Source organism: Vitis riparia, chromosome 18, assembly GCF_004353265.1.
Source record: "Vitis riparia cultivar Riparia Gloire de Montpellier isolate 1030 chromosome 18, EGFV_Vit.rip_1.0, whole genome shotgun sequence".
Classification (NCBI taxonomy): Eukaryota; Viridiplantae; Streptophyta; class Magnoliopsida; order Vitales; family Vitaceae; genus Vitis; species Vitis riparia.
This window is the reverse complement of record NC_048448.1, coordinates 24,377,232-24,397,105: the sequence shown is the minus strand read 5'-3', so window position 1 is coordinate 24,397,105 and position 19,874 is coordinate 24,377,232. Positions and strand designations below refer to the sequence as shown.

The 19,874-nt window shown below is 34.7% G+C and overlaps 1 protein-coding gene across 1 annotated transcript; it reads left to right on the top strand.

Moving 5' to 3' along the window:
- The first annotated feature begins 1,063 nt into the window (after window positions 1–1,063).
- LOC117905572 (trihelix transcription factor GT-2-like) lies at window positions 1,064–19,540 on the top strand. Its single transcript, XM_034818470.1, has 4 exons — window positions 1,064–1,210; window positions 16,719–16,720; window positions 16,810–17,058; window positions 17,610–19,540. The coding sequence occupies exons 1-4, from the start codon at window positions 1,064–1,066 to the stop codon at window positions 19,054–19,056; spliced, it is 1,845 nt and encodes a 614-aa protein (XP_034674361.1). The 3' UTR covers window positions 19,057–19,540.
- Window positions 19,541–19,874: the final 334 nt, after the last annotated feature.

Below are 19,874 nucleotides of genomic sequence, written 5' to 3'. Positions count from 1 at the left end.
TTTATGGTTTTTGAAGACCCTCTGCAATGATCTTTTTTCCCCTTTTTTTTTGTTTTTTTGTTTTCATTTTTTTAATGATATTAATAATGAATATAACCTATAACATTCTCCATTCCTACCACAACCCTTATAAATTAATAACTTGTTTTTATAATAGGTTTAACTACTCTGTGCGCTTTGATGCAGGTCACCACCCCTCTAAATTTTGTCTGGGTACAAATGGGTGGGGTTAGGTTTCTTGCTTCTTTGATTCAAAACAGACCTTAATAGGTTTTTGTGCTTTTTCTTTTATGGAAATGAAGTTCATTTAAATTTTAAATATATCTTGTTATATTGTGAAACATTGCTATGTTTTAGGTATAGCAGTTCCAAGCCCAATCTGAATTCTGCACTGCACACAACCATTATTTAGTCTAACAGCAAGACTGTAGGAGGTTTATTACATTTCACAAACAACTCAGGCCAATTCTTTTACACACACGCACCTCACTCTCTCTCTTTCTCACACTCATCTCACAAGTGCAGCTCTCCCGGGTCACAGAGCAGACTGCAGTTGGGACTGACCCAGCTCATTTGGTGTTGGTTTGTCAGCCAACTACCAGATGGAGGTGGCAATGGGTGGCGGCATTTCGCAACCCAGCATCAGACACCCATTATTCTCCACTCTATACCTAGCGGTGCCTATCAAACAGAGCCAACAGCCTAGCTGCTTGCTTGAATGCATTGGATCCTAGGCGGATCTCATTGAAGCCCACTGCTCTGATCCAGGTTCTCCACTGAACTAGTGTTTTGGGCATCAATTCAGTGACCTAGTCCAGGATAACTCGGTCATTGTGGTTGGCTACTTGCTCCACAATCATAAATACATCCAGATACTTGCTCCAAGACATGCTTCAACCATGTCCTACTTGCTCCATGTCCTCCAAGACATGCTTCAACCATGTCTTGGAGTTGAAGCATGGAAGCATCAAGATCCACCAAGCTGTTGGCCACAAGACCCCTACTTCCTGTAGATGATCAATGTTGTCTGTGGATGGAACGCAAATTCCAGTTAAACGAAACAATGGTGGGCCACCAACCTGGAGAGCTAGGGTTGCATCAGCCAGTCACAGCATCCCCTTTTCATGCTGAAATCAATGCCATGAACATGCTTCTTGGCGTGGGCTGCTTGAAGGATAGCTTGATTGGCGATGAAGTGTGGGAATTTCAGGTGGGTGGAGTAGTGGCCGAAGGAATCCATAGGGTTTTCTGGGTGTGATCTCAGAAAACAGAATGAGTAGCTAAAAGGCGAAGCGGTAATATGGTATTGCCACTTGAAATGAAAAAAGATATTATAGCTTTGATGTAACACTAATGGGATCCACAGCGCTACATTTTCCATTACAGGCCTAAATTAATGCCCCAAAGCTTGACTAGCCCTTTTTGTTTTATCCTTTTTTGGGAGCTTTTGAGTGAAATGGAATCTGGGAAAAATGTATCACGAGTGTGGGACATCCACTCTTGTAGCAGGACTTTTCTAGTGATATAGATTGAAAGTCTTCTGTGGCTGCACTGGAATCTGGAGTTGTGAACAACCATCTAATGCATCCATCTTTGAATAAAATTCTTGAATTTTGTCCATGGAGACTGATTGTTCAAGGAAGGAGTTGATGAAAATGGAACCAAAACCCATGCAGCTTGGCCAATTCATTCAAACTGCTAATGTGGGCAGCCTTTGCTAAGTGATCTCACAATACTCAGGGACTGCAACACACAAGTTCCAATCCATAAACTGCCCATGTCGATTTGAATCAAGTGTAGCCTCAAGGCACAAGAGAAGCAGTGGATGAGGTCTTGCTCTCTTCATCAGTAAGAAGAAAGAAGCAGCGGCTCTGTTGGACTTGGAGCAGTTGGAGTAGACGACAAGAATAAGTTAATGGCTGGTGTCGTCCAATTTGATTTCTCAAAGTAACAAAACTTGCCTGTAACGAACAACCTTTTTCTGTTCTGGGTAAGCTGCCAGTAATGTTAGTTGGAGTTTTGAATGATTGATGGGGAAACTTTGTTGAAATGATATATGGCCTGTCCCTTGCTGCATATATTGGGTAATTAAGCAGGGGTTTTGTTTGTTTTGCCTAGCACCAAATGGTATAGTGCCTGAGTGAAGACTAATGGCCAGAAAGGTTTTCTCCCTAGCTCCACCACTGGTTTTCATCCTTTCAAAAAGTTATTTTTCGATATTCAACAAAAAGTTAAATATTTTTATTTTTCCTATTCAATAAAAAAAATTAAAAAATAAGTAATAAGTAAAAAAAAGAATTCAAAATAAATAATTCAAAAGTCTGAAAACAAATTACATTCAAGATTAAGTTAAAAAGACAAACACTACCTACGAGTATTTGATTAAGTGGATGGAAACTATTAGATAGTAATTGCTTTTAACTCTTTCTATGGACAAAAGGGAGAAATGAAAAGACAGGATTTAGAACAAAGTTTTCAGGCCTATTTTCCTCTCGACCTTAGCATGTATATTGATGAGTATTGTTGGTAGCCTATTTTGAGAAATAAAACCCTATTAACCTTCCAATGAGTGGTTTAAAGATGACATCTAACAATGTATTTCAGCCCTATCTTACTCATTTCAATGGATCTAATTACACTGAGTGGACAAGCAAATGAAGGTACCATTTGGTTTTCAAGATCTTTGGGAAGTTGCTGAGATTGGATATTTCAAGCCAAAGAATCAAGCGACCCTCACATTGCAACATTCCAATGAACCCAAGAAGCTCTCCAACAACAATAGCCAAAGAAGCCCGGGACATTCTTGAGGCATCTCACAAGGGAGAAAAGAAAGTAAAAATAGTGAAACTTTAAGGTGTGGATGCTAAATTTGACAAATGAAGAATCAAAGATTTTAGAAAGTGTCTTAAATTCCATGTTCAATATAGATTCTTTAGGTAAAAGAATATTGTATAAAATATTTTATATATTCATATTTTTCTTGTAAAATTAAGGAAAGTAGTTAAAAAGATTTTATAAATATTATAGGTTATATAACTAATAAGGTGAAAAAAATTATGAGAAGGAGATTAGTATATAAAGCCTATACTAAATAAATAGAAATGTAAGGAAGAATAGTAGACACTTTATGAAGTCAAATTTAGATTATAAAGAATAAAAAAACATGAGAAATTTTAGGACTCCATAGTTATATATATATATTGGGAATGTTTGGATTAGTCCAATACCAACCCTGCCTCACTTATGGTGTATGAATTCTATTATTTGAGCTCTTTAAATCTAACTCATGGAAGCATACAAGTATAAAAACCTTAGATTTTAAGGTTTAATGTATTATACCTAAGATCTAGATGTTCCCCAATTAAATTAAGTTGGTGAAGATGTGTTATACACATCATAAATTTCACAAACCTAAAAATCTTCTGCTATGATAACTCTTCCTCAAGTCCAAGCACTTGAAAAGGAGGAGGTCTCAAGAGGGGTAGTGGCTATGGCTTTCTTTTCTCTAAAATGAATAGGAAGACTAGAGTGTCAAGAGTGAAGTTCTAAACACCTAAGGGGCTTATATAGGCTTCCCAATGAGTTTATGTGACTTGAACTCATCTTGAACTTGGGTCACTTAATTTAGCCTACTTGAGTTCTAATTAATTAATTAGTTCAATCCAAAAAGACCATTTACAACACAATGTCTTTAAATCTCTCAAAAGCATACTAGTTTTTCAATCAACCACACTTACCAGGTATCATTGAAACATCATACTGAATGGTACAAACGGTAACGACTACTTGGGTTGCTTTTAGCTTCTCACTGACTACATTAGAAACTAAATTGTTTGCCCTTGATTCAACTTAAAAGCTAGCTCTTGCTTCATTTGATGCTTCAAAAGTTTTAAATATTTAAAAGCCTTCCTTCCTAACCAAGTTAAAAGACCCTCACCAAGGAACCCTCTTCCCATGCACACTCTATTGTTTCCAGAAACCATTCCATAGGCGCTAAAGAAAGGGTGGTAAGCCATGAAAGTCCTAAAGTGCAATATTCATTGTTCTTTTGCGCTAAAGCAAGAGAAGTTTAAGTAGGAGTACATTACTTCTTTTTTTAAGTGCTCTTAGGTGTGGTGGGCTATCATTCGCTATGTCTTTGAGTGCCTGTCTTACCACGTGGTTAGTGCACTAAGCTAATTGAGACTCAACTTTTCAGATTTGGCACCTACGCCCAACCTGGTCTGCTAACTCTTAGTAACTTAATGTTCAATCGTGCATGGTATATGCACCATTTGTACAAATAGAATGTGTGATCAAGAAATACAAGCTCAAGTGAAGACCATTAGAACCCACAAGAAAATACCAACTCCCTCAAAATCTAATTATGAAATTAATTTAACATCCTATTATAGAAATCTAACTATATTTCAATATCCTATAATATTACAACAAGATACACTTGATTATGTGATCTACTATCCACTATATACAAACTTCTTATAAATTGGTGTCTATAATCTAACTAGATGAACGCTATTAACCTATCAATATTACCTCTACAATCCATGAGCCTTAAATTCTCGTCTTATGTGATAAGTTGACACACTCCAACACACTAAGAGCATGTGTCAAATTCACTAAAGGAATTATCGCGACCACTAAATTACAACATTGAAGCTTCCGCTTGTATAACAAGCAACATAGTTTCCAATGGCACCAAAAGGAATTTAGTGGATGTTTGATGAAATTTAAAACTTATTACTTAGTGACTTAAGTTAGCTTTTAAGTTAAATTACTTTTAAGTTGTTAACTTAAAACTTATTACTTATTTTTTTACCTTAATATTAAAGTTCTTTGATAAAGTTGATTCTAAATCATCAAATTGACATATTTACCCTAATTAATTTAATTAATATTTATATTTTCACTAATCTTAAATAATAAATTAATCTATGAAGTATTCATATTTAAAGTATTTTAAATATATAAGATAACTACAAAAAATATTTATTGTAAAAGATGAGTTATAAATATAGAGTTATAGTTATAAAATATATTCTTTCTAAATTAAACATGGGTAAATGAGATAAAAGTATTAGAGATTAAGAATAATTAAACTATTTTAGTGGATGTTTGATAAATCAATTTAATAACTTAAAGTAACTTAATAACATAATTTAAATCATTAAGTAAATTAAGTATGTTTGGTAAAATAACTTAATGGTATGACTTAAAGTAAAAAACAACTTTAAGTTAAATAAAAATAATTAACTTATTCTTAACTCAATATTTTCATTTTACGTTTTTACTCTCATTTGCCCTAATTACCACCACAATCTCTTTTTCTACTCTTCTACCTCCATTTTTATTCAACCTTATTTACCCAAATTATAATTTATTAAGATAAATATGTCAATTTATTAATTTAGAATCAGTTTTAAGTTAATTTTATCAAATAACCTTAATTTTTAAAGTAAAAATTAAGTAATAAGTTTTAAGTCAATAATTTAAGTATAATTTAACTTAAAATCAATTTAAGTCATTAAGTAATAAGTAATAAGTTTTACCAAGCACCCTTAATTTAAAGTTATTTTTTACTTTAAATTGTAAAACTAAGTCATTTTACTATTCATATAGAAGGGGAAGCATTGGGAATTAGAATTGACAACAAATTCTTACCAATGCTAGAATGGAAACATTGGAAGTTGGCTTCTTGATTTTAGTATTATATCAGCCAATAAAAACTATTCTCCATTGGTAAAAACTTTTCTATCAAAAAATCACTAGACATGTTTTTCACTCTGAAAAAATCTTTCCCAACAGGTTCTTAGAATCTTTGACGGGTCTACAAAAATAAAAAGGAAAAACACACACACACAAACAAAATCTCAAGCACATGATAATACATCTAAAGAGACAAAATTAATTCCTACTCATTTTAAGGTGCATTACAGAGAAAATTAATTATAGGGGATGGAGCACTGAGTCTAGGTTGATTAGTATGCAAGTCTTTAGAGCTCGGATATGATGTCCATGATATGCCTTATTGTCTGTTTCCACACCTAAAAAACTTGTTTCAAATTCTCATGATAGCTTTTCTGATTCAATCTACTTCCAGAATTATGAATCCATCAGCCATATATCAGTTTCAACCACACTGCAATACTGAATTCAACAAACAAATCATAGAAAATCACATTAGAAAAACAAAAACAAAAAAAAACAAAGAGTTTTCCTGATTGTGATGAGGAAGGATCACAGTCTACCAAAGTTTCACCAAAATTCTTCCAACAATGACCCCGAAATTCTTGCGATGGCTCGAAGCCGAAAGACTGACTAAGCAAGTCCAACTTTAAGGGTGTTTTGTAAATTATTGATTATGAGTTGATTTGAAAAAGTATCAATTCCTTCAACCTCATGAACACAACTCTCTAAATCCAGCCCAATTATACTTTGGCCTTCTATAGCATAATTGGGTTCCATACAGCATCTGATTGTACAAGACTACTAGAAGGCTCTGGTAGTTCCTTCAATTACAATCACTTGTAGAAGTTAGAACCGGTTAGTACCAGAATTTTGTTTTCATGTCCATCTACTCTCTCTCAAAACAACTCAACTCAAAGAATGAACTACCCTAAGCCAACTTGAATATGACTGGGAAGGGTTAGTCCTTTGGCTTCTCTGATTCAAAGACAACTGAAGGTTTAGTTGTTTTCAATAATATGTAAGCTCTCTCATACACACCATTAACTTTCCCCATCATATATATGCACTTGGCCCTTAAATTGCAATTACTTCAATTAATTGATATTCAGGTGGGTTTGTACTCATATGTTGCAAAAACTATAGGAAACCTTCAACAACCTTTTAAATTCTTACACATGCAGACACCTACATAAAGGACATGTAAATGAATTGTGGGCTGCAGTTACCCTTCAAGTGGATATGGCAATAATTAGCTTCATGCCCTTATTGAGCTTCCTGTATATCCAGTTCCATAAACTTTAGCCTTCTGTCAGTACTCTAAAGCCTGATTAATGGAGGATTAGTGTAAAATATTCCACTGTATGTGTTCCTTCAAACCTTGCTTTTCCACCCCCCTACTCGAGGTCAGTAGTACTCATGAATTGATCTGATGGTAATGTTACTAGATATTTACCCCCATAAAATAAAGTGTAAGTTGACTACAGTGTTTTTGGGGTTTAATATATTGACAAATACGACATTTTTGTTGATATGGCATCAGATGATTGGTGGCTGAAAAGCAAAGTCTTGCTGGTGGCTCATATATATGGAATTTATTCTGATTTGGAAAGGGGGTGATAGATAATAAGTGTCAGTGGAATTAATATCTAGATATGTGGCTCATACACTCTCCATATACACTGTCACAAGCAGGATAACCCACTGTTCAATGGGTTCCACGAGGCCTGTTCACATTTATCTTCAAATCTCTGTGGCTCAACATGACACATACAGGTGAATAATTGCATGAAATAACTGGGTATGAGGTCAATGATAGTCCTTTACTGATAAAATTGCCTCCGATGATAAATATATGCAACCACATAAATGTTAATGTCTGTTTCTGTTGAAAATAATAACTGTTAAACATTTATTTCATGGATATCTAGCGGTCTAGGAGGGGGGGGGGAAATAGCCATGCAGTAAGGCCTTTAGACTTTCACTTCAAAACTAGCTTTGAGCTGTATGTCTATAGGTCTTAGGAGGTTGTATGGACTGAGTTTATATGGAAAGTTGTTGCTTTAATTTACCAGTAGCTAAGCCTAGCATCGTTTAGTCTAATTAAATGGGGTCCTGACCCACCATTTATTTGGTTAACACTAGTGGTTTCATGTGTTTTCATGCCTTTATAAGGTTTGATTGATGCTGACCTTGGATTTTTTTCCTTTTTCTCATGCACCCAGATCATAACAGATTCTGATCATCCTTTGAAGTTGATCCGAATACTGCCTTTCATTAAGTATATTAATTCAGTTATGAGGAAACTACTAGTATTTGTATCCTCAATTCTTGTAAAAGTTGTTTCAGAATCCCCATCTTTGTCCAAGTCTTGGCTCTGATAAAACTGTTTCTAAATCCTCTTTTCAGCCATTCACACTTTAAAAAAGAAACAGTTGCCCAGAATTTCAGTGAGAGGGCTTAATTGTACAACTACCATTCTTAAAAAGATGATGGTACAACCACATGACCTTAAAAGCCCTTTTTGTTTGTTGTCTCTGCACTAACTCCACCAGCATGTAATTTTCTGGGGGCCAATGATCAGCTGCTGCCATGTACAGTTTCAGAAAATAACTATTATTTCATCTGGGTCAACCACACAAATTTGATGCGTGTCTTCCCTCAGATTTGTTTATCTACTTACATATATATATATATATATATATATATATATAGCCATCGGGGAATAGTTGAAACAAGCCCCTAGTGACTACTGTGGAACTCTCTCTAGGTCTTCTGCATGTATTTATCCTGCAGTACTGACTGCATTCACTCTGAATTGGTTGCATGTGACTGCTATTGTTAACCTTTTTTTTTTTTTTTTTTGTCTTGGAAGTTTGAGTTCTGAAGTCACTATTAAGGCATATTTGAAGGTGAGAGGTAGGGGGGGTCTCTCCATACTCATTGGGGGTGTATCCTGAAAAGCTTATGAGCTAATAATTTGAAGCTTTTAGGCCTTACATATTTTCAGCACTATCAGTTACCTGGGAACAAGGGCTTTAGCATGTCGGAATGGCAATGCAGGAGCTGTACATGTCGCTGACTCCAAATAGTATGGGGCCGGGAAGATCAACCAGTTGGATATCTAGGGCCATTGGTGGGTTCCACACGGAGATTATCATCAACCAAGTTCAGCTAATGATCCTGGAGAAAACTGAAAAAACCCATGGAAATTAAGGGTGAACTCAAGGCAATCCTACTTGTATGATGAAGGGTGAAGCCAGAAACCTCCTGGATAAGTACTAGTTAAGAGACTGTTTGGGGGTGAAGGTGAGTTTAGGATCATCTGATCAACCAGTTATGGGGCAACGTGGGCCAATGTCTTTGTGGCCCTGACTTCATGGGAATCTGATACTAGAACATAATCATATACTGGGGTATGGGGTTGTTTTGTTGCCTTTGGACCCATTAGCCTACAAAATGTGTTGCCAAACATAGCCTAATTAGAAGTGTTTTAAAGAAAGACTTATCCATTTGAATCTCAGTGTCATGGAAGTGGACAGGAGTAACAAAGGAAAAAACAGGAAAGTGGACGTGAGAGGAACCCCTTTTTTTGTTACTACTCTCTTTTTTTTCCTTCTCTTTCTCTCTCTCTCTCTCCCACCCACCATTGTAGGTTGTCATTTGTGGCACATGGGGGCCTCCACCCTCCTCTTGGACACTGTTCAATTTGGGCTTTTGAGTGCTTCTTTGGGCCACTATGACCCCCCTCCCCATCAATAGTGACAGCCCCTTGTACACTTGCCCCCTTTGGGTTGTCATGGTTCTGGTAGGGTTTCTGAAAAAAATAATAAATTACTTTAAATAAATAAATAAACCGACATACAAATAGTTCAAAAACTATTTCCTAACATTGGCTCCATACAAGGGAATGAGTATTTAGGGATAATCAAGTCCATCAGTCAAAGAACGAAGGTCATACTCTATTTCTTTCGAAATAGTAACCTTCAAGGTAACAAGAAAAAAGTCTTTACCTTAATTTTTTCAAAATAACAGATTTTGAGGAATGATGGGAAAGTTGTAGTACATCAATAAAAAAAAAAATAATTTGATTTTAAATACGAAACAATTTGTTGCTTTGATTCCTCTTTGATTATCATAAATTTTAAAATATTTTTTAAATTATCCCATTTTAAAATCTCCTATCATCTCCTTGGTAATCACATACGATAACAAAAACTTTTACAAAAAGCAATATAATCTAATAAATTATTTTAATAAAATTAATGAATAAAAACGTTTGAGAAAGGGGGATCACATGCTTTGGAATTTTCAATTTCAAAGAAGCATCTGAGATGCATTTTACCAAGGCAGCCCCCAGGTGAGATCCGTAATGATAATAATGGGATCTGGGCACATGGCTATGACAACTTGTGGCTTACGCTCCTCCAACTTTTACCATTTTAACCTCATAATTTTAATTAGGAATCCATGAATGGAAGGACATTTAAGGAAAGTCATGGAGAACATGGTGAGACGTTATAGACTAGAATGTGGGGAGAGAATAACGGCTGGTGCCCTGAAAAAAATAAATTAAATTAAATTAGTCAAATATAATAATGGGGATTTTAATCATTTTGATGATTATTAAATTGCTTCCTCCTACTGTCTGTGTCTGTCATTGGGATTAGTTTAGAGATAAAAACATTACAGCTATAAGCAAAAGTAGTAATAATAATAATTATTGTAATGAATAATCAAAGCGTACGGGTTCAATTTAAGCTTATTTTAAACCTTGTTGATGGGTCACTTTCAAGACTTTCATCTGCACCAAAAATCAATTCAATTGATCCCCCATCCCCCCATCCATGATTGTTGTTGTTGAATTTAAGAGTAATTCAATCATTGATTCGATTAACTTCTATAACAAATTTTCTCACCCCATTTGGGAGTGATGCCGTTAAAATGTTTTTGACATCAAGTACTTTTGTCCAAAATAATTTTACGATTAGTAAATTATTTTTTGGATATAATTTTAAAAAGTATCTTAATATTTTCATTTTTTAAGAAACATAGTCATAGCGATAATTCAACAGCTACTATTAATAATTTTTAGATTTTTAAAGATGATTTTTAAAATTTTATTAAATATTTAATTTTTATGATACAAGTGCTTTCGAAGGAGACGAAAACAATTTTTTTAAGGTTGAATACGTCTCATATCAAATAAGGGAGAAAATTCCTGATATTATATATATCATTTTTAACCTTATAAATACGATTTAAAATCACGAAGGTCCATTTGGGTGTAGAGTGAACAATAATCACATAATTAAATATAGGTCATTACAAATGGTATCTGAACTAATCTCGATCTTAATGTCCCATATGGTTAAGTTTGGCCCCGACGTCTCATATGGTTGAATTTGGCCCTGACCTCGATGTCCCAAATGGTTGAGTTTGATCTCGCAATCCGTGGGAGACAATGAAGATGTTGTTTATAGGGGGATGATTGTAATATCTCATATTGAATAAAAGAGAAAAAAATTTAACCTATATATATTAATAATTTTGTGGACACTTTCTAAAGTTTTCAAAAAACAAAAGATTCACAGCGAAAATACCTACACAGTAAATTTGAGTAATATTTTCATTAAAACTTTTATAATATTAATATTATTTTTTAAAACTTGTCAATTAAAGTGAAAAATAAAAGATTATTTAAAACTTGACGCAACTCATTAAGTATTTGAACGAAATATATATATATATATATATAAAAGGAAAAGCAAAAGAGGAGAAAGTAGAAAGAAGAACGTAATCTCCAATTATCAAGATGTTGAGACAATAAAGTTGCCCATCATCTCCTAATCCTCTACTAATCTGATTAAAAAACAAAAAGGCAAAGAAAATAAAAAATAAAAAATAAAAAATAAATTTTCAAGAAAAAAAGAAAGGTGGGGAAAAAGAAGGGAGGGGGATGAGTTGGTCAGCAAGTGCGAGATAAAGAAAGGGATTAAACCACATGGAAGACACATGATGTAAGTGTAGATTCACATGGCAGCCATGTTGAGTAAACCTTTTGTCTACTTATAACTTTTTTCAACAAATTCTTGCCATAACATCATAACCTTAATCACCATGCATGCATGCATCATCATCATCATCAATCATCCTCATCATCTCTTCACTCTTTAGTGTGCCCATGTGTTTTTCCCTTTTCCATCTAACCATTTTCTTAATCCCTCTTTCTCTTTTCCTATTTTTAGAAACTTTTGTCCCATCTCCCCTTTGACATTAATTTATTAGTTTATTACATCCCCTAAATTTATTTTTGTCACAATGGGCATACACTAGAAGATGAATAATAATAATAGCTCTTCACCTTTTTTTTTTCTTTTTCAATAATAAGTAAAATAATTATTTTATAATATAGAAATTTTTTACGGCCTGTTTGGTAATTATTTTCGAAAATAATTTTGAAAAACAGTTTTTGAAAACTGTTCTCTAATTTTTGTTGAACAAAAATTTATTTAAAAAGCTAAAGTGTTTTTAACTTATTTTAATTATTCTTGTGTAATTAATTTTTAAAACAACTTTCATAAAATAAATGAAAATAATGTAAAATAATTAAAAAATATTATCTAAAAACAGAAAATAATTATTTGTTGTTAAACGAGTTTTTTTTTTCTTTTTAAAGAACAGAAAATTGTTTTCGAAAAAAATCGATAAAAAGATCTTTATATTTCATATTTTTTATAGGGAGTATATCATAACCCAAAAAAAGAAGGAGAAAAAAACAAATAAAATAACAATATGAATTCTGATGAATAAATCTACTATCATTCAAAAGAAATGGAATACGCATCAAATATTTTTCCTAAAAATCAAAGATGTCTCAACAATTCCTTTATTAAAATAAATACAAATGAGAACCTCTAAATTAAGTCCATGCTATAAAAGGAAATAAAATTTGAAAATTTTAATTATTAATTTCAAAACAAATTGTTGACTTGAAATCCCTAAAATCAATCAAAACCATTTTTCTAAATCTATGAATTTTGTAATCAAACACAAAGATGAAAGAAAAAAATTCCATCATTTGGATCTAATTGGAAGAATCATTAAAGAAGTTTGATAAATTTTTGTAAATGCATCATGGGACAATGATGAAACCCATGTATCACCACATTTTTCTTTGGAGTGGAATCTGCACTCTGCTCATATCCTTTTTGATAAAGGGAATCTGCATGATTTGATGGTGGTTATGACTTATATCATATGACACGGTGAATAGAAAATACTCACATTTCATTCACAATTGGTTTGGCATATGCGATCACTTTCTTCCACACCTAGTAAATCTCTTTCCCCCACCCTTTGAATTTTTTATTTTTTTATTTTTTGTTTTTTGTTTTAAGTATGTAATAAGTCTTAATAATTAGAAAATTGACAATAGTGATCTCGATAATGATTTGGAAGCGGTTTTAAATTAATTATTTAAGTGTTACTCTGGACATATTTCCTTCTATATAAAATATAATAATTCTTATATTAAAAGTCTCGATGGATCATATATCCTTAAAATTTATTTTTAAAATTTAACAAAGTAAATTTTTTAATATTTTAAGTTTTCGTAACTTTAAAGAGTTATTTTATTTTATATAAGAGTTATGGCATATTTGATAATTATTTTAGAAAATAATTTTGAAAAATAGTTTTTGAAAATTTTTCTTTGATTTGTATAGAGCAAAAGTCTGTTTAGAGAGTAAAATATTTTGAACTTGTTTTTAATATTTTTAAATACGTTTTTAAAATAATTTTTAAATCTAGTATTTTATTTTTAATCATTCTATATATTTATATAATTATTTATTAAAACAATCCTTAAAAAAATAAAAACGATATAAAACAACTAAAAAATGGTCTCTCTCGAAACATTCTATTTTTTATTTTTAAGAATATAAAATAGAAAATAGTTTTTATTTACCGTGTTTTCTATTTGTGTTTTTTTTTAATATAAAAAATTATTCTTAAAAATAGCTTCTAAACAAGTACTTACTATTATTTTTTATTTTTATATTAAAAAATCTTATGTTTAAATTTGTGTTTTTTACTAATTATACGTAATAATTCTTATTATTATTGGATTTCATCCATATAATTGTTGTAATTTTATGAAATAACTTTTATCTTATCATTATTTCTTTTAATAAACAAGGACTTGCATGTAATTAAAAGCAATTAATACTTATCAATTATTAAAAAAAAAAATTAAAATCCCATCATCATTTTTCCAAGTGAGAAAGTGATAAAAATGACCCAAAAAAATTAATAATTGAAAATAAATGATAAATTGCTAAATCCTTATCATGTTTAAAATGCTAAATTTATTGGGGGTAATGACTTGCCCTGTACCGCAGGCCACCGGATCAAAACTCATATTTAAGAGAGAGAGAGAGAGAGAGAGAGAGAGAGAGAGAGAGAGAGAGAGAGAGAGAGAGAGAGAGAGAGAGAGAGAGAGAGAGAGAGAGAGAGAGAGAGAGAGAGAGAGAGAGAGTTCTACGGTTCTACCCATGAGTGGTGGTGGGCATAGTGGCAAGGCATCTATCTCTCCAGCGAAGCACACAGTTTTGTAGACATAAAACCAATTCTATTCTTACTTTTGTTTTTTTTTTTTTTTTTTTCTATTTTTTTTTTAATTTCTTAGTTCTTTGTATGACAAGCAAAATAACATATACAAAATGTGACTAGTCTTATCATCATCAATTACGTACCATTCACCTCTTCATAATAAAATAAAAAAATTTAAAATTTTAAAAATTAAAAAACTTATGCCCCTTTGATGGTTGCCTAACTTACATATTACCTCTCTCTCCCCGTTTCCCCTTCTTCCCTCATTCCTAATATTCCCAACTTACCCTTTTTCTTTTCTTGGCAAACACCACTCCCCCTTTTTCTTCTCTTCTTCTTCCTTTACCAAAACACCCTTGTGCCGGCATGATTCTTCATGTTCTCTTGTTTTTTTATTTTTAGTTTTCCCCACCTAATGATTCAATACTTTCATATATATAAATATACATCTATATAATAAAGTTAATTTTGGATGATTTGTGCATTTAATGTCTTATTGATTGATGGGTCCCCATGTGTTACTATTTTTTTATTGTCAATAATTGAGTTCATTTCTCCCTTCTTTTCTTTCTTTTTTTTTTTTAATGGTTGAAGCTCTTATCCATCTCCCTAGTCTCCTTAGTCTCCTTCCCCACACTTTGCGTTTGACCTAAGATACCTCCCTCTACCTCAAGGTTATCATATATATAAATATTGCAAGTAACTACCATATGTTTCTTTTTTCTTTTTTTTTTTTATCAAAAACTATTAAAAATTTCAAATAAAAGATGGCAACAGACTAACTTTGGTTTAATGATAAGTGTAATTTCTTATATCATATATGGAAAAAAAAAATTATCACTATATATGTATGGATTCGTTTTAATATTATAAATATATTTTAAAATCGTAAAAACTCTTTAAATTAACAACGAATAATATCTACATAATTAGATGACGATCGGATGCAGACCATTATAAATTATATCAAAATTAGGGATAATGATATCAAAGTCAATCATTACAAATGGTATTAAAGTTATAGATTATGGTATTAGAACTTATCCTCAAGCCCGGCATGGAGGTTTGTTTCATCTCATGAAGAAGTGTCTATATGAAGGGTATGAAAGTTTGTTTAACCCCGTCCTGTGAAAAGGCGTCTACAAGGGGGTTTATACATTTGTAAGTTTCTTTTAATTTTATAAACACATTTTTAAAACGAAAAATAATATTCACATGATTGGATACGAGTTATTATAATAAGAATCGATCATTACAATAAAAGTCATATCAATTAGACTCGACAAAATATATGTATAGTCAAATCTACGTGGTTAGATATGAATCATTACAATAAAAGTTATATAAATTGAACTTAACAAAATAAATGTTACATTTGGCATATGGAGGTGTTGAAAATAAAATCAACAAAATTTGAGAGGCACACGATAACCCAAGAAGCCACCACGGCGAATGGTCCCCAGAGGCCAAATTTTAATGGCCGGAAATAAGATCATAGCCATGGAAATATGAATAACATTTATGAGGGTAGGTCACAACCTAACTATATTGGACACTATTTATTTCAATTCATAAATAGCTTTGCCTAATAACATGACCTTCATCCAACAGGGTTTAATTGGAGAAAGGGGGGCATGGATCCCACACTTTCTACGGTCATTTTACGGCGAATTTTCTTTCACAATTATGATAACCTTGTCAAACAAGCAAACCAATCGTCGCCATCCATGAGCCATCCCCGTAGGCCCGTCTGGCCCGTCGTGGCGGTGCCACCACCACATTTCACCAGCAAGTTGCAGCAAAAACCCAAAACCAAAATCAATCTCATTAATATTTATTTTTATACCATGGGTATTATGGGCACACAAAAAATGAAGAATCTGATATAATAATTAAGCCAATCTAACAAAAATAGTGGCAGGGGTGGAAGAGTAAATTCGCAGGCAAGGCAACGGCCACAGAAATCCAAAACGCACCCAAAAGCAAAGCTGACCTACATGGGCCGGCCTTTAACTATATTTAGCTGGACAGACAAAAACCAACTTATTATCACCATCGTCGCTATCTGCAGCTGTTCTTGCTCATCTTCGATTTCCAATTACTACATTTATTTTATTTTATTTTATTTTTTTCTTATGCTAATTTTATTATTACTGTGACAGCCCAAGTGACGCTTATTGTTGTTGAAAAAGTACTACTCAAGATTCCACAGCTAAAAGAGAAGAATTTTTTTTTGAGGGGGTTGATGGTTTTTTTATTTTTATTTTTATTTTTTATTTTTTATTTTTTATTTTTAATTTTTGAGATTGACAGGCAGATCCCACCGAAATAAATTAATAAATTCACCATACAAACATCCTCATAAAACCCTCAGAATTCACCATCTTTTGTTGTTGTTGGTGTATATTTTTTTTTTTCAGCTGTAATTGGGCTAAAGGAGTCCTATGCTGGGGGTCTCAGGCCTGTTGGGAAGCTCGGGCGATGGCGCGGCTGCTGCCGTAGAGCATGAAGGTGGTGGCGGAGGGGTGGTGGGGGTGGGGGTGATGTGGGTGATGTGGGTGATGTGGGTGGGGGAGGTGGATCAAATTCAGGTGGTTACGGGGAGGAGGATAGGGGGAGAGGAGAAGAGGGTGACCGGGGTTCCGCCGGTAACCGGTGGCCGAGACAGGAGACGTTGGCCTTGTTGAAGATAAGGTCTGATATGGATGTTACTTTTCGTGACTCAAGTCTCAAAGGCCCATTATGGGAAGAGGTTTCCAGGTACTGAATTTTGCCCTTTTTTTCTATGTTTTTTTTGTTTGGTTGGATGGGAATCTCAGCTGTTTGGGTTGTTGGGTGGAGATCTGTGAATCAGTTTTCAGTGAATTTTGTGTTTCTGATTCGAGGGGTAGTGTTTTGTTGTTCATCTCCAGGGAATTCAGCTTCAAGTGAGTGTTGGATTCCTGGCTTTTGGCTTCTTTTCTAGCATTTTCTTTCCAGAGTTGGAAGAAAGCTGAATTGATCTCCTGGGAATTGGGTTTCCGTAATTCCATCTTCAATTATCAGTTCCCAATCCATCTTGTAAATTCCAAATCAACAGAAAAAGAATTCACATGAGGTGGTGTTCTTCCATCCATGTAAAAGCTGTCTTCATATTCTGATTTTCTGGGGCTCCTGCCTCGTCTTTCCCTGGTTTTCTTAGGTTTTCTTGTGGGAATTCTTGATACAGTTGAATTATATTTTATGTATCAATGGTTTTAGCTTTTGTTTTATTGGTTGATTTGAGATGAGATAGAAACGAAAACGGAGTGTTCTTCAACTGTTATTATCAGGAAACTGGCGGAGCTTGGCTATCATCGAAGCGCCAAGAAATGCAAGGAAAAATTCGAGAACGTCTTCAAGTACCACAGGAGAACCAAAGAAGGCCGAGCCTCCAAGGCCGACGGCAAAACTTATCGGTTTTTCGAACAGTTGGAAGCTTTGGAAACTCAACCCTCACTTGCCTCCCTCCCCCACTCTAAACCTCCAGCTCCGGCGGTGCTTGCCGCCACAATGCCGCTGGCTAACCTTCCAACCACTCTCCCTCAAATCACTGTTCCATCAACATTACCCAACCCTACAAATTCCACAGCAAACCCTACAATTCCCACCATCCCTTCCCCGACGCCACCCACGAGCCGGCATCCTCCACACAACAATGTTCACACCGCCCATCCAGCCATGGCCGCCAATTTCCTCTCCAATTCCACCTCTTCCTCAACCTCCTCCGACGAAGAATTGGAGAGACGGGGTAAGAGAAAGAGGAAGTGGAAGGCCTTCTTCCAGAGGCTAATGAAGGATGTGATCGAGAGGCAAGAGGAGCTGCAGAAGAGATTCTTGGAAGCCATAGAGAAGCGAGAGCACGACCGAATGGTCCGTGAAGAAGCGTGGAAAATGCAGGAAATGGCGAGAATGAATAGAGAGCACGAGCTTTTAGTCCAGGAGAGATCAATAGCCGCCGCCAAAGACGCAGCGGTCATTGCATTCCTGCAGAAAATATCCGAGCAGCAAAACCCGGTGCAACTGCAAGACAGTACCCCGCCACTGCCGCAGCCCCAGGCGGGACCGCCACAACCGCCGCCACCGCAGCCTCAGCTGCAGCTGGTGAAGGTTTTGGAACCGAGGAAGATGGACAACGGAGGAGGAGGCGAGAATTTAGTTCCAACAAGCTCATCCCGATGGCCGAAAGCCGAAGTCCAAGCCCTGATTCGGCTCCGAACCAGCTTGGATGTCAAGTATCAGGAAAACGGACCCAAAGGGCCCTTATGGGAGGAGATCTCGGCGGGCATGAGAAAGCTGGGATACAACCGGAACGCCAAAAGATGCAAAGAGAAATGGGAGAACATCAACAAGTACTTCAAGAAAGTGAAGGAAAGCAACAAGAAAAGACCAGAAGATTCCAAGACGTGTCCATATTTCCACCAGCTTGAAGCGCTGTACAAAGAGAAGAACAAGATGGAGATAAACTCATTCAATCCCAGTTACGCCGTCTTGAAACCCGAAAACCCTATGGTCCCCATAATGGTGCAGCCAGAGCAACAATGGCCTCTACACCCCGAGATGAACAGATCGGAATCGGGAATGGAGGACATGGAAAGCGAAAACAACATGGAGCAGAACCAGGAGGACGACGAAGACGACGGAGAAGAAGAGCAAGAAGGAGATGAGGACGACGAAGATGATGGAGGTGGCTATGAGATAGTAACAAACAAAACATCTTCGATGGGCACGGCTGAGTGAGACAATACAGAGAAACCTTTTTTTTTTTCCTTTTTTTTTTCTTTATTTCTTTCTTTTTTTAATTTATTTTTGTTGATGAGAGAGTTTGGCACTTGACTGGGAGAGCTGTGGCAAATGGCAATGGAAGTGGGTCAGATCGCAGAAGTTGTCGGAGAGAGGATGAGTGGGTCAGATTCCGGCTGGCAAGATGGGGTTGCAGCAAAAACTTCAAAAAAAAAATTTATACTTCAAGGGAGGAGGAAGGAAAAAAAAAACAAACACATGGGTTGTAGCCTATAGTGGGATTATATGTTTATTTTTATAATTTATTTATTATTTTCTAAATAAATAATCTGAGAGGGGGAGGGGGGAGGGCTGAAGGGGGTGGTTCCACAGAATAAAATATAGAGATCAGTGTTGTATTTTTCTGCATTTGATGGGGTGTAAATGTGAGCAATGGTTCAGTTCTGGGTCAATGATAACAATTAAGAAACTAGTTTCAGAACTTTTTCATCAATTTTGAGGTTTTTTTTTTTTTTTTTTTTTTTTTCCTTTTGGGTGTGTGTTATAGTAATGGGTGAGGGGCTGAAACGGAGGAGATGAAAGAACTCAAGAAGTGCATAACAGCTTAAAATGAAGGGGACAATGAGCAAAGCTCACTGGAACACCCACAACATGCCAACTTCACATGAATGAAAGCCTCCTCCTTGGACCCCACCCTCAAGGAATCTTCTTGGGTTTTTTAATTGAAATCACTTCCCTTCCCATTCAGTCTTCTCATCCTACCTCACTTTATATATATAATTTTTTATTTTTTTTAATTGTGTTATAAAAAATAA